The 13,959-nt window shown below is 47.5% G+C and overlaps 1 protein-coding gene across 4 annotated transcripts in view; it reads left to right on the forward strand.

Moving 5' to 3' along the window:
- Positions 1–301: 301 nt before the first annotated feature.
- Positions 302–13,959, forward strand: part of LOC124485477 (DNA (cytosine-5)-methyltransferase 3A-like) — a 33,952-nt gene continuing 20,294 nt past the window's right edge. For 2 of the 4 annotated variants that reach the window (XM_047047115.1, XM_047047140.1), the window contains exons 1-5: positions 302–413; positions 1,694–1,885; positions 4,681–4,770; positions 9,096–9,426; positions 13,323–13,369. In XM_047047115.1, coding sequence (XP_046903071.1) covers positions 1,808–1,885; positions 4,681–4,770; positions 9,096–9,426; positions 13,323–13,369 — 546 coding nt within the window. In that variant the 5' untranslated portion in view covers positions 302–413; positions 1,694–1,807. The remainder of the gene's footprint in view (positions 414–1,693; positions 1,886–4,680; positions 4,771–9,095; positions 9,427–13,322; positions 13,370–13,959) is intronic. The other 2 variants (XM_047047131.1, XM_047047123.1) reach the window with 2 other exon arrangements.

Raw genomic sequence — 13,959 nt, forward strand, 5'->3', positions numbered from 1 at the left:
AAAGCTTTATGTGAACGGGTAATGGACTAATCACTTAAATTGATCAGTAACAGCAATGACTGCCCATTCCCCCTCCCTACAACTTGTGTTGGTGAATGATGCTGCAAGAGACCAAACTAATGCTTTGGGTTTGACAGCGTTAATATCTTGCATTTGATTTAAATACACACATAGTAAGTAATGTAATCTGGTTGAGATGGAAAGTTGGACAACGGTTATTACACTGTTGTAACAAATCAACTACCTTTAGGACCTTGTGGAAACATTGTCGGTCCGCAGGCCCCTGCAGTGTGAGCGGAGCATCTGGAGGAGTGCTGGCCGGCTGGGGAGGTGGAGGACGGGGAGAGAAGAGGAAGGAGGCTCCGGGAGCGAACGAAAACGAAAAGGGTCAGGCCTGGGACTTGGCAAAACGGGTAATGAGCACTGTGATTCACTCATTTACAACCATACTTTAGCCCGCTATCATAAATTCCTGAAAAGCGCGAAGCTTTAATCGGAACATAGTGTGAAAGCCCTCAGAACGGAAGGTACTCGATGGTAGGGGGAAGAGAGACATAGATTTTTGTTGTGCTTTTGCAGATGTGGTGATAGACATTGCTATATACACTTGAACTTGGTGACCGATTTTGCAGTGACAGACCGACGATTGTTGATTCAGAATGTCGCCGCCTGAAAATGTACGGGTGATTATCCTTCAAATGGTTGTGGCCTAAAAAGAGGCACTGTCCCAGGGGTTATAAACGTGACTTCCCCCAGTTGAAACGTATACAACTTTGTCATTTTTCACTGAGTGACATATACAGGTCAGACTGTTAGCTGGCCGCAGATGAATTACTTCAACACACTTTTCGAACGAGCAGCAAATAATGGACCAGCAGTGATGAAGGCCAATGGATCTAACAATGTTTTTCCTTTACATAAGATGAACACGTCCTACGTTCAATGATCTGTAAGAATGTGTAAGAATGTGCAAGCCTTTTACATACAATTACAAAAACAATTTACAACGACTAAATCGTTTGCAATGACAAGATGTAATATTCCCGTTTAAAGACGAGCTGTATGCCACATTGTGACTGCTTGTGACTCAGTGTGACAGTGTGCCTGCATGGGCGCATGGCTCTAAAAGTGTGGCTACACTTTAACAACGGAATTTATCGTGAATCTCACTGGGGGCAATAACCCAAGATACCAAGGATGTCTACCTTCGTATCTATCTTTAAGGCCTTAATGAAATGCAGATAACATATAATTAGGGTAGTCACACTCAGCATACAAGACCTATTAAGCCCACGACACAGTAGTAGGGATTTCCCCTGTCGTTAAGCATGGCTTCTCAGCGTGCTTGGTTGGAAATATGAGACTTCTGTACTTGCATGAGGTTAATATTGCACATATTACTGTAAGTGTCACAGTTTATGTTTACAACAGACATTTCTCATTTGTTAATCCAAGTAATGGCCTACATTTTAGTATCATTACCACTGATGGGTGAAAACGTGCACAGTTAGCTGAATAAACTGTATTTGTCATTTCAACTGTAACTTTGAATGCATTTTCTTAGATGGAGTCCACATTAGTAAACTGCTAATGTTTTGATGAAGTGAAACATGTAAACAATCAAGACATTACCCAGAAAAGGTGTTTTTTCTTCAGTGCTTCTGATTCATTTTGCTCTTCTTCACTTCTCCAGGAGAGTCAGCTAACAGAGGGATCACCGGGTCATTTTATTTTTGGTTCCTTTGATTTGATTTAGATCTGAAGCTTCTCATATTTTCACCCATCTATACATCTAAGACTCCTGGCAATGCCGTCCAACACTGTTGCCACTGCCAACGTCGCATTCAACACCTCTGACTATTGTGAAGCACCTGGAAACAGAATGGTGAGCAATCTGTGGCCATGTTTCTGACTTTATTCATGCGTATTGTCCAATTACACTTGTATTGTTCTCCTTTGTTAATGCTTCCTCAACTGAAAGAAACCAATGACAGTATGTATAAATAAGACTGTACTAACATTTGCAATATCTAACGTGATCTGTTTTCACAAACAGATATACAACTGGTAGCAATTCCTCAAAAAAGACACACGTCCTACTTGACCTACATTATTTTATGAATGAGTCGATTAACAATGGTTTTGCTAATGCATTGATCTGTCAACGCAGGCCCACCAGAACTGTTGACATGGATGACCACGGCCAATCGACAACACGTGTCATGCGTGATGCTCGGCTCGAGGGAGAATCCTCTATGTAACCGTTTAGGTTTACCTGGAAGAGAAATGCCCCTACAATGGGAATGCTTTGTGGTATTTGTTCACCATGCTGAAACCCAGAGTCTGTGACAGAATCAGAGCTGGTCCTTAGAGGTCTAGTAGCTTCCTGTCTGGGTTCCATAGCGACGGAGCACGCTCAGTGACGCCGGCATTCTCCAACGGGGACCGGTGACGTGGGCGTTGGCCGGCGAGCCGGTTCCGGTGCTGAAACGACTTCATGTCCGTTTCACCGGGGAGTCTGTACTCCTCTTCCCCTCTGTCATACTCTCCCGTTATTCTGCAATGGCCGTAGTCTTGTTGCTTGGCAACAGCCATTGCCTTAAATAACCGGTGGCAGACAGAAATACTAGCAGTAGCAGAAATACTAGTAGTCTGTTGGCAATGTTATGGGGTTAAGCCAAGGTAAAAACTGATACAAACAGATGTAATATTCTCTGTTGGGTGGCTGTAATAGGTTGATGTAACTGAGAATATTCTTGTTTGTTTGTAGAGTTCTTCAGTAACGCATTTATCAGGAAGGAATACTGTTTTACATCTAGGTGACTCCAGACGAATATCTACCGTAAACCCTATGGTACTGGATACACTTCTATTCTGAATTCCCCCAAAATAGTATTCTGATGCCTTTGCATTGATTATGTTGTTTAAGATCACAGATCTTGCGTATCTGTGTCCAGAGAGCAAAGAGGTGGGTTTCCATGCGTTCTTTTCAGTGGGTCCAGACTGACCACAGCAGGAAACAGCAGGAGAGGAGAGATTACAGTAAAGAAAAAACCCAACCAGGTTCATAAACTTGATGCAGACATCCTTAGTGTTTAGATCTTATTCAGCAGATCAAGCCAACGTGAACGGGGACCAGACTTTCCTCGTGTCGATGCTGAAACACCACATCAGCTGAACAGTCCATTTAGCAGCGGGTGCCTCTCACGAGCACATTACGTTAGGAATTGAATAAGGACCCCCCTCTCTCTTGTCTTCCTCCCTCCATCTCGTTCCTTCTCCCTCACTGTAATCCCTCCCTCACTCCCCTCCTCCCTCACTGTCAGAAGTGGATAGGCAGTCTCATTTACATTCGCCAATGGCACTGGTGGTCCCATTTAGTCAATATTGAAGCCCAGAGCAGCTACATTAGGACCAACGTTTTTCTCCTCAGCAGCCCGGGGGGGGGGGGGGGGGGGGGGGGCGCTGGGCCGGCTGGACAGAAGGCTTTGTTCGAGGGGGAAGACACGGTTTTAATAATCAAAGGGAAATTGGCGGAGGGAGAGGGCGGGGGGCCTGGCGAACGTCTTTGTAGTACTGTCAAGAGGGGATCGTGTGTGGAAGGTCAGCTCTGCGACCGGTGGAGCCCTCACTTCAAACCGCCTCAAAGGAATGTGTCATTCAGATCCCCTCTCTGAGTCATTGTCCACCCATCCCAAAGGGTCCCTAACTGCTCTAAAGTATTTGTGCGCTCGGCAAAGAGTTTTGAGTCTGAATTCATTCACGGCAGAGTTAAGAGATTTGTAGGTTGATATCCTTGATCGCATAATAGCCTAGTAGTGTGCTATGTTGTATACTATGTAGTGTGTTATCTAGTGTACTATAAGCTATACTACAGTATGTTCTGTAGTGTACTAAATGGTACATGTTGTGTACTACAGTGTGTAGCACTCTGTAATGTACTATGTTGTAGTGTACTATGTAGTATACTCTGTTGTATACTACAGCCTGTTGTGTACTCTGTTGTGTACACAGTATGTAGTATACTATGTAGAAGATTTGTGTTGAATGTAGTGTACCATGTTGTGAACTATAGTGTACTATGGCTTGTAGTAGAATAGTAAAGGTAACCCTACAAACACAAAATCTGCTTAATTACTAAATAGGAAAATGCAGAATGTTGAAGTAAAAGCAGATGTAACAGGTGTAGTCGCTCTGCTCGTCACTGTCGCTTCCTCCCATCCTTCCCTCACTGGGATCCAAACCCAGGTCCTCTGACTCACAAACACGACCACCACCTTTACAAACACGACCACCACCTTTACAAACACGACCACCACCTTTACAAACATGACCACCACCTTTACAAACACGACCACCACCTTTACAAACACGACCTCCACCTTTACAAACACGACCACCACCTTTACAAAACACGACCACCACCTTGACAAACACAACCACCACCTTTACAAAACACGACCACCACCTTTACAAAACACGACCACCACCTTTACAAAACACGACCACCACCTTTACAAACACCAGCTACGCCACCGTAAAGCTAGCTCCTCAACGGTGTGAGTGGGAAGTATTCATACCGAGGAGTGACATTAACCAGATCAACTCAGTTACATAAACACAAATGAAATGCAAACTCAAATTCGAACTGAAAAAAACGTGCATGTTTGTGTTTGACAGAGCGAGAGCACAATGGCGGAGGAGAAGCCAGCCAGAAGTAACCCTGCCTGTAAGGACATTAAGCCAGGAAGGAAACGCAAGGCTCTCTCAGTGAGTGTTTGTCTTCTGAAATGCTGCCGTCACAACATGCAGCCTCTGCCTGACCTCAGACACACTACATACCTTGTCTACCACCAGACACTGAACAGTACATTCATTGAAATTTATAAGGATCGATTTTCCCGGGGAATAAATGTGTGGTTTTGTGAAATGTAATCTCAGTGAAATTTAAAGCATGTGTGACTGAACGAGGAACATAGTGCTTCAGCATGCAGTCCTGGGGGACAGCCTAGGACACAGTCTAGAACACAGCATGGGACGCAGTCAAGTACACAGCCTAGGACACAGCCTGAGATACAGACTAGGGGACTGCTTAGGGGACTTCTGTAGGGGACAGCCTGCTCACAGTTACAGCACGACTGACAGCACTACTGACAACACTACTGACAACACTACTGACAACACTACTGACAACACTACTGACAGCACTACAGCACTATTGACAACACTACTGACAGCACTACTGACAACACTACAGCACTACTGACAACACTGCAGCACTACTGACAGCACTACTGACAACACTACAGCACTACTGACAACACTGCAGCACTATTGACAACACGACTGACAGCACTACTGACAACACTACAGCACTACTGACAACGCTGCAGCACTATTGACAGAACTACTGACAACACTACAGCTCTACTGACAACACTGCAGCACTACTGAGAGCACTACTGACAACACTACTGACAGCACTACTGACAGTAATGCAGCACTACCGTATTTTTGGGAAAATAAGCCGCATTTTCTATAAACCGCACCCCACCAGAATGGGAGCTTTGTGTTTGTAAATCGGAGTATAAACCGCACTGGAATATATGCCGCACTTGATACGGGAACAATGATACCAAGCAATGCACGCGTATAGGTGATCTTACAGCATGCCATTGTGTAACACACTTCGAAAATGAAAGTAAGTGAGTAATGTATGTTTTCTATTGCCCGGGGATAAACTAATATTTCCCTTTAGACACGTGAATTCTAAATATTTCCGATGGTCCCCAAAGCGCAAGTTATTTTTCCGAAACGGTAGCTAGTTGGCTTTACATTTACATTTAGTCATTTAGCAGATGCTCTTATCCAGAGCGACTTACAGTAAGTAAAGGGATTTTCACCCCGAGGCAAGTAGGGTGAAGTTCCTTGCCCAAGGACACAACGTCCTCTTGCACGGCCAGGAATCGAACCAGCAAGCTTCTGATTAAAAGCCCGATTCCCTAACCGCTCAGCCACCTGACTCCTGGCTTTAGTTAGCGATCACATTTGTGCGACGCTACTCCTTAACGGGTTGAATAGCATTCCCGAAAAAAGTGTTTCTACTGTTGTTTTGTTATAAAAATGTGCTATAAACTGCTTCAGAATATAAACCGCACCGCCACAAGAAAAATCTCAAATAGGGGTATAAACCGCGGTTTTATTTCCGAAAAATACTGTACTGACAGCATACTGACAGCACTGATAACAGAGCTACACCACTACTGACAGAGCTACAGAACTAATAGCACTCCTGACAGAGCAACAGCATTACTGACAGCAACAGCACTACTGACAGAGCAACAGACAGCACTACTGACAGAGGAAGCCTGGACATTATGATGCTCTGATCTGAATTCATTAACCCAAAATGGCCGCTTGTTCAGGAGCACTCACAAGTCTTTTACTCTAACATGATTGTCGAAAGATTGTCTTATATCCATAGATTGGATTTGGGAAACCGTTAGTGTGACAGGATTTGTGGTTGTATCACAGTGAGATGGGGATGTTTTGCTCATCCTTTTGGAATCCTTGCTTCTCTGGGGATATATGTGCTGAACAGGCTCAGTCAGCCTATCTTTTGACTGGCTGTTTTTGTGCTGGCCTGGCTGTGTAGACTGACTGCCTGGCTCTGACTCTCTGACCTCTGGCAAGGGCCTGTTGTGGGTTACTAGGTCATTTAAGCTCTTGCATAACACTGTTTTGCTGTCAGACAGTCAATAGTGTGTCAGACTCACACACTCTGTCACACACAAACACACACTCTCTGTCACACACAAATACACACAAACACACAGTCACACACACACACACATTCATACATACACACATGCACACACTGACAGTACACACACACACTCTGTCGCCCTGGCCAGTGCTGAATGCAGACTGAGTGTCGTTGATGTTTCTGGGACAGGCTTGTTGTCATTTTTGGCCGACCCATGTAAGAGGAATTTGCTAAATTTAGCAGCTTCGACACTGCAGCTTTTGTCATGTAGATGCTGTACTGACTGGTATGTGTTTGGGTTCACAGCACAGGGTGTCCCTGGGGTTCTGGTACACAACGTCTGACATCAATTTACGAAACATTTGTAAATTCATCTGCATCTCTGTCCGAGGAAGAGGACGTCTTCAGCACTGCTCTTGTGTTCTTTGCTGACACTGTCATATGGCGACACTTGACCTACTTTCTGCGCCTGTGACTCACAGAGTAGTCTGAGAAACTGTTTTAAAAGACTATTTTAAGGCACTATCAGGAGCCCCCCCCCCCCCCCCCCATCTCAGAGTTTCTACAGAAATAAGAGATTGGTTTTGTTTCTAGGTCACAAAGAGCACAAGTGTGGATATGACCGTGTGTTGATGTATGAGACACTATGTTTAGGTGTCGGTGTAGGTGTGTGGGATGGCAGGTGTTTGGACAGTAATACCTGGCTCTTCCTCCTCCCCCCTGGTCTGCTCCTCCTCCCTGGTCTTTCCTCCCCCTCCTCCTCCCTGGTATCCTCCTCCTCCCTGGCCTCCTACTCCCCCTCATCCTCCCTGGTTTCCTCCTCCCCCTCCTCCTCCCTGGTCTCCTCCTCCCCCTCCTCCTCCCTGGTCTCCTCCTCCCTGGTCTCCTACTCCCCCTCCTCCTCCTCCCTGGTCTCCCCTCCTCCTCCCTGGTCTCCTCTTCCCCCTCCTCCTCAATGGTCTCCTATTCCCCCTCCTCCTCCCTGGTCTCCTCCTCCCCCTCCTCCTCCCTGGTCTCCTCCTCCCCCTCCTCCTCCCTGGTCTCCTACTCCCCTTCCTCCTCCCTGGTCTCCTCCTCCCCCTCCTCCTCCCTGGTCTCCTACTCCCCCCTCCTCCTCCTCCTTGGTCTCCTCTCCTCCTCCCTGGTCTCCTCCTCCCTGGTCTCCTCTCCTCCTCCATGGTCTCCTACTCCCCCTCCTCCTCCTCCCTGGTCTCCTCCTCCCCCTCCTCCTCCCTGGTCTCCTCCCCCTCCTTCTCCTCCCTGGTCTCTAAGCAGCGGGTAGCGTGTAAGATGGCTGGTCTCCACTCAGTGAAGTAGCCAGGCAAAATAAAGAATGTCTTTTGACAGCCAGCCAAAATTCTTCTCATATTGATGTGCTGTTGTAATAATTGGAAAATTGACACTAATTATGTTACTAGACTGTAGTCTTCTGTGTACAGGATATTTAAACAAACATGTCGTTATTTGCTCTGATAGTTATTAGGAAGATGAGAAGAATGGAGGTTTATATCACTTGGGATTTAAATCAGGTTCAAACCACTAACCTACCTACAATAGCAACAATCATTTTTAAGTATGTCATCATTAACACAATTGATTAATTCCTAAATAAATGTCCTTAATATTCAGTCGAATGACAGGGCATACTGGATGATTCTCACACTACAAGTCCCCTATTTGGAAAAAATCGTAGAAAACCCTTTTCTGTTTAAATGTTTGATGAATCACTGGGCTGTAAATTCAGCTCCACGGCGTGTTGTAAGGTGTGCGGAGATATAGTTTGGTAGACGGTGAAAGCTCTGCACTACGTCACCTCAACCTCAGACACGCGTCAACAGTGATAACAACACAGTGGGCACACATGAAAAGACATGGAAACACATTTTCATTTTTTTCATCATCCTCTTTCCCTGTTTCTCTCCCTCTTTTTTTGTCATCCTCTCCTGCCTCCCTCCCTCCCTCCCTCCCTCCCTCCCTCCCTCCCTCCCTCCCTCCCTCCCTCCCTCCCTCCCTCCCTCCCTGCACATGTCCCGGTCTGCTTGCATCCCTCTCTCTCTGCCTCCCACCCTTCCTGCCTATCTCTTTCCCTCCTTCTCTGCCTCCCTCTTTCTCTGCCTCCCTCCCTACTTATTTCCTCCCCTCTCTCCCTCCCTCTCTGCCTCCCTCCCTACTTATTTCCTTCCCTCTCTGCCTCCCTCCCTACTTATTTCCTCCCCTCTCTCCCTCCCTCTCTGCCTCCCTCCCTACTTATTTGCTTCCATCTCTGCCTCCCTCCCTACTTATCTCTCTCCCTCCCTGCTTATCTCCCCCCTCCCTGCCTACCCTCCAGCAGGGTGAGGGCTGTGGCTCTCAGAACCAGGAGACCGCAAGCGGGGCGGAACGTCCGTCGGCGGCGCAGGTCCACAACGGAACAGCGGGTGGTCGCGGGGAAGGGAAGGCTGGCGCTCGCTGTCCCAGGCAGGAGCGGCCGCCTCCGGAGCTCGGGATCCCAGCAACAGAGCCTGCCAACGGGCCGGAGGACCAGAGGGTGAGCCGCCCCCAGGAGAACGGACACCCAGCAGGCCAGGAGCAGCAGCAGGCCCCAGAGAAGGACCAGGACCATACGCTGCCCAGCCCACACAGGAAACGAGGGAGACGGAAACTGGAGCGCCCCACTAAATGTGAGTCCTGTTACTGTCAATGTTACTGGTTACTGGTTACTGTTACTGGTCACTGGTTACTGTTACTGGTTACTGGTTACTGGTTACTGGTTACTGGTTACTGGTTACTGGTCACTGGTCATTGGTCATTGGTCACTGGTCACTGGTTACTGGTTACTGGTTATTGGTTATTGGTTACTGGTTATTGGTTACTGGTTACTGGTTACTGGTTACTGGTTTCCGGTTACTGGTTACTGGTCACTGATTAGTGTTACTGTTACTGATACAGTTAGTGGTTGCTAATACTGGTACTGGTTACTGTTTACTGGTTACTATTACTGATTACTTTTACGGTTACTGGTTAGTATTAATGGTACTGGTTACTGGTTACTGGTTACTGGTTACTGGTTACTGGTTACTGATTACTGTTACTGTTACTGATACAGTTAGTGGTTGCTAATACTGGTACTGGTTACTGTTTACTGGTTACTGTTACTGGTTATTGGTTACTGGTTACTGGTTACTGGTTACTGGTTACTGGTTTCCGGTTACTGGTTACTGGTCACTGATTAGTGTTACTGTTACTGATACAGTTAGTGGTTGCTAATACTGGTACTGGTTACTGTTTACTGGTTACTATTACTGATTACTTTTACGGTTACTGGTTAGTATTAATGGTACTGGTTACTGGTTACTGGTTACTGGTTACTGATTACTGTTACTGTTACTGATACAGTTAGTGGTTGCTAATACTGGTACTGGTTACTGTTTACTGGTTACTGTTACTGATTACTTTTACGGTTACTGGTTAGTATTAATGTTACTGGTTACTGGTTACTGGTTACTGGTTACTGGTTACTTTACCTCTCCATAGCCATGTCCCTATCCTGGACTTGTTCTATCCCCTCACCCCTCACCCTTCTCCCCTCACCCCTTCCCCTAACCCCTTTCTCCTCACCTCACCTCCCCCCACCCCTCCCCCTCCACTCTGGGAGAGCCAGGCTGTGACCTTGATGAGGGGAGCAGTAAGCAGAGCCAGGCTGCAGAGCGTCTCCTGGGCTGGTGCCAGTGTGAGTGCTGAGCAGGGAGAGACAGCTCCAGGCCTGCTGCTCTGGCAGGGATGTGCCAGGTGGATGGCACGCTGCCCAGAGCACTCACACGCTGGGCCCGCCCTCCGCATCAGCCTGGTCCCCACGCTCACTCTACTACAATATACTCATACTATCACCGTCCTACAATATACTCACACTATCACTGGAATACTGCATACTCCCACTATCACCGTCCTACAATATACTCACACTATCACTGGAATACTGCATACTCCCACTATCACCGTCCTACAATATACTCACACTATCACTGGAATACTGCATACTCACACTATCACCATCCTACAATATACTCACACTATCACTGGAATACTGCATACTCACACTATCACCGTACTACAATATACTCACACTATCACTGGAATACTGCATACTCACACTATCACCATCCTACAATATACTCACACTATCACTGGAATTCTGCATACTCACACTATCACCGTACTACAATATACTCACACTATCACTGGAATACTGCATACTCCCACTATCACCGTCCTACAATATACTCACACTATCACTGGAATACTGCATACTCACACTATCACCGTCCTACAATATACTCACACTATCACTGTACTATATACTCACACTATCACCGTCCTACAATATAGTCACACTATCACTGTACTATATACTCACACTATCACTAAGGAGGTGGGGGGCGGGGAAGGCCTGCCAGGGTGTCTACCCTCCATCTGGGGCACATGGCAGCACCCCAACAGGATTTGGACCCAACTCAAACGGGCCAGGTCTATTCTCTGTAAGTCCCAGCGCTCTCCGCAATCCCAAGATCCTTGGCATGCAGCGAGTAAAGTGACCCAAACACACATACACGCCCCTATACTGCCTCCCCTTCCTGCCCGGTTATATAGTTGTTATATAGTCACTTATTCCTATCGAGGAAAGAGAGGCAGACAGGGAGAGAGAGAGGGGAGGGGCGGAGTAGGGGGTTGGATGGAAAACTGGAGGGGGAGGGGGGGGGGGGGAGTTACACAGTTACACAGTTACACAAGGGACAAGCTCGAAGAGCTCGCCACAAGTGGCGGCCATTGTTTGGCTGGAGGTGTAGGGTGCTTCAGTGACAGACCAGAGTGGTTCGTCTGGAAAACATGCCATGAAAAGGTCGCCTCTGCCCTCTCAGCCCTGGAGTGTTGTAAACATGCTGGGACGGTACGACCCTCAAGACACATCGTGTCTACCTCAGAAGGGCCAGCCGTAGGAATCTAACCGCTAGACTGCTGTATGTTCTCTCATGTGTTCTCATCCCAAAATGACAAACGGGATGGGATTTGAACCTGCAGCCTCTCGGTTTGCAGTGAAAATCCCTACTGCCGAGCTATTACTCATCCCCTGGCGTCATCGTTTTTTATTGTTGTAAACACTGTAAACAGGGCGACTGATATGACGTGTGTGTGAGAGCAGGGTGAACCCAGACTCTGTCCCACTCTCGCCTGCAGGGAGAAGCCGTCCATGAATCACGACTCTCGATGCCTTTCTAGTGTTTCAGCTGGGTCACATCCATGCTCCTTGGCTGACCTCTGTCTGGTCCACCGAGCGCAGGAAAACAAAGCGGTCCCCGAATGAGTAACTAACCCCTCGCTCTGCTGTCACCCCTGACGCCACCTTGCAATAAACCAAGTTGGCCAAGTTAGCGTTGAGGAGATCCACTCTGAGGGGTTTGAGCCTGGTCTTGGAGAGATGATTAGCCGGTGTTTGCAGGATGTGTGATCTGGGTATGGCTTAGAGTGATGAGAGAACCTGGGTTCCCAGGTTCAGGAGATGGGCGAGGACGCTGGTGTGTGTGGTGTGGTCGCACGCTTGTGATCAGATCCACACGGCCTCAATGGCCTTCGTGTGTGTGTGTGGGTCTGTGGTATAATCTGGTGTGTGTGTGGTGTCTGTGTGGTGTATTGTGTATGCGTACTATGTGTGTGTGTGATTGTGTATGTGTTTGGTGTAGTGTGTGTGATTGTGTGTGTGATTGTGTGGAATGTGTGTGTGTGTTCAGCCCCACCCTGGTGGTGTTTGGGATTGTTATTTAGCCGAGCTAACACAAGAGAGGCTGCATGCTTTTGTTGTTGTTTTTCTCTTCCTGGTCGCTGGGGGGTGAGGGGAGGGGGGGGGCAAGATCATATCACCCAGCTGGGTCTCTCCTGGAGGAGGGACCTGAAGTCTCACGTTGTGCCAAAGTAAACCTGGCTTATTCCCTCTCTCATCCAGGACCCTCCCTCCCTCCTTCTCTCCGTCCCTCCCTCCTTCCTTCTCTCCCTACCTCCTTCCCTCTTTACCTCCCTCCCTCCCTTCTATACCCCACCCCTCCTCTCTTGGGTCTCCATCCACCTCTGACAGATAAACTGTTTAGAGTCTGGGCTTCGGTTCAGACTGGTAGATACTCTATGGCTGTGTTTTTTTGCTGTCTATGGCTGTGTATATTTAGTGTGGAGGTAGTACTGCATATTTGAGCATATTTAGTTTTGGATGTAGTATTTTGGAATAGTTAGTCCGTTATGTAGTGTTGTGTATTTTAGTTTTGTTTATTTTGTATTTAGCACTGCAAAATCTTTTGTCAAATCTGTTTGGTGTGCGCATAGTACTGTGTATTTTAGGATATGGTTTGTTTAGTACGGTGTGTCTCTGTTCATGAAGGATGGTGAGGCCATCCCTGGTCTCCTGTAGTGTCTCTAGCTAGGCTAGACGTGTAACCAGTGATGTCCGGTGCTCAGGGAGAAAGCAGCTTTGCTCCCCATGAACGATTCAGCTCCCCCCCCCCCCTCAGCCCTGTGTCACTGTCTTCTCTTCTAGATGTGGAGCAGAACGAGGAAGACGGTCGAGACGCTGTCAAGAATGAGGTAAGTGTCTCTCGCCCCCCCCCCTCACTCACACACACCCACACGTCTCAGCGTTGTGAACCCTCAGTGTGCCCGGGGAGGCGAAACGAGTGCGCCCAATGCCGATTCCTGTCGTGACCTTGAAGGCGTGAAAGAAATGGTACCTAATGGCGTATGGATTTGAAATATCAAATACACTTGGGGATGAGCCGGAATGTCAAATGGCTGAGCGGTGAGGGAGTCGGGCTAGTAAACAGAAGGTTGCCGGATCGATTCCCCGCCGTGCTAAATGACGTTGTTTTCTTGGGCAAGGCACTTCACCCTACTTGCCTTGGGGGGAATGTCCCTGTACTTACTGTAAGTCGCTCTGGATAAGAGCGTCTGCTAAACGACTAAATGTAAATGTCAGAGGGTCCGTGAAGACGCTCGTGTCTGTTGCCGGGCGGCTTTGATAGACACTCTAAAAGATATCTTTTCTCCGGCTCGGGTCGACCAATCGCGGCTTGTCCTCCCTGGTTTGCGGTGTGAGTCATCATGTTTGTTTTTTTTTCTTTCTTTTTTCTTTTCTTTTTTTGGGGAGAACAGCACCTACCCCCATCCCCCCTCCCCCA

This window comes from Hypomesus transpacificus, chromosome 3 (assembly GCF_021917145.1).
Source record: "Hypomesus transpacificus isolate Combined female chromosome 3, fHypTra1, whole genome shotgun sequence".
Taxonomy (NCBI): domain Eukaryota; kingdom Metazoa; phylum Chordata; class Actinopteri; order Osmeriformes; family Osmeridae; genus Hypomesus; species Hypomesus transpacificus.